Source organism: Colobus angolensis, unplaced genomic scaffold, assembly GCF_000951035.1.
Source record: "Colobus angolensis palliatus isolate OR3802 unplaced genomic scaffold, Cang.pa_1.0 Scaffold8, whole genome shotgun sequence".
NCBI classification, from domain to species: domain Eukaryota; kingdom Metazoa; phylum Chordata; class Mammalia; order Primates; family Cercopithecidae; genus Colobus; species Colobus angolensis.
Window position 1 is genome coordinate 17,102,617 of NW_012121820.1, and position 1,243 is coordinate 17,103,859.

The window sequence follows — 1,243 nt, forward strand, 5'->3', positions numbered from 1 at the left end:
TCGATCTCCTGACCTCGTGATCTGCCCGTCTCGGCCTCCCAAAGTGCTGGGATTACAGGCTTGAGCCACCGCGCCCGGCCGGTTTCCTGAAGTTCTGCGATTACAGGCGTGAGCCACTTTGCCCAGCTGCGGTAAGATGACAATTTTTACCAAATTGTCATCTCCTTGAGGCCAGAGACTCTCTTATTTGTCTTTGTAATGCCCTTCCATGTCTGGCACAATGTCCATACATTAAATTTTCAATAAATGTTATGTTATTTCAATTGAAATTTATTTTTTTTGGCCTCTTTTCTCTGCAGGGAAGAGAAGCATGCAACAATTAGATCCCTCACCAGCTCGAAAACTGTTGAAGCTTCAGTTGCAGAACCCACCTGCCACACGTGGATCTGGATCTTGTCAGTGACCTTATGAGCTTTCCTGCCACAAGGTGCCCAAGAGGAGAGGAATGGGAAGAGTGCCCCAGCACGTGGTGACTGCATGATTTCTGCTCTGTTGCCTTTGAAGATAACTGGCTGGACTGACTATAGAGCACTTTGACTTTTTTCTAAAAAGTGATGGAATTTGTACATCAAATGAATATTGTATAGACGTTTTCCCCAGGAATGTACAAAATGCTTGAAAGGTCAAACTTCTTTTTTGAAATGCTCTTCAGATCCAGTGGCCCATTCTTTTATATTTATCCTATGAAGGTGTTTTTCAGGTTTTGAAACAATCCAAAAATTATTTAGGACCAAGTCTAAGGAAACATTTTAGTGGCCAACTTGGATTCTGGTTGTAAAGGAATGATACTAATTTTCTTTTTTTTTTTTTTTTTTTTTTTTTTTGAGGCGGAGTCTCGCTCTCGCCCGGACTGGAGTGCAGTGGCCGGATCTCAGCTCACTGCAAGCTCCGCCTCCCGGGTTCACCCCATTCTCCTGCCTCAGCCTCCCGAGTAGCTGGGACTACAGGCGCCCGCCACCACGCCCGGCTAGTTTTTTGTATTTTTTAGTAGAGACGGGGTTTCACCGTGTTAGCCAGGATGGTCTCGATCTCCTGACCTCGTGATCCGCCCGCCTCAGCCTCCCAAAGTGCTGGGATTACAGGCTTGAGCCACCGCGCCCGGCCTAGGAATGATACTAATTTTCTAGCATGGCTCTGAAGGTGATTTTAGGTTGAAGAGTTTTGAGGCTGGGCATAGTGGCTCACACCTGTAATCCTAGCACTTTGGGAGACTGAGGTGGGTGGATTGCTTGAGCCCAGAGGT

General features: G+C 46.7%; 1 protein-coding gene across 3 annotated transcripts in view; it reads left to right on the top strand.

Annotated features, from left to right (window-relative positions):
• The window catches only part of DSN1 (DSN1, MIS12 kinetochore complex component), a 29,171-nt gene extending 28,373 nt beyond the window's left edge, over positions 1-798 (top strand). For 2 of the 3 annotated variants that reach the window (XM_011929095.1, XM_011929096.1), the window contains one exon: positions 300-795. In XM_011929095.1, the coding sequence (XP_011784485.1) occupies positions 300-403 (104 nt within the window). In that variant the 3' untranslated portion in view covers positions 404-795. Of the gene's footprint in view, positions 1-299 lie in introns of all 3 variants that reach the window. The other variant, XM_011929098.1, reaches the window with a different exon arrangement.
• Positions 799-1,243: the final 445 nt, after the last annotated feature.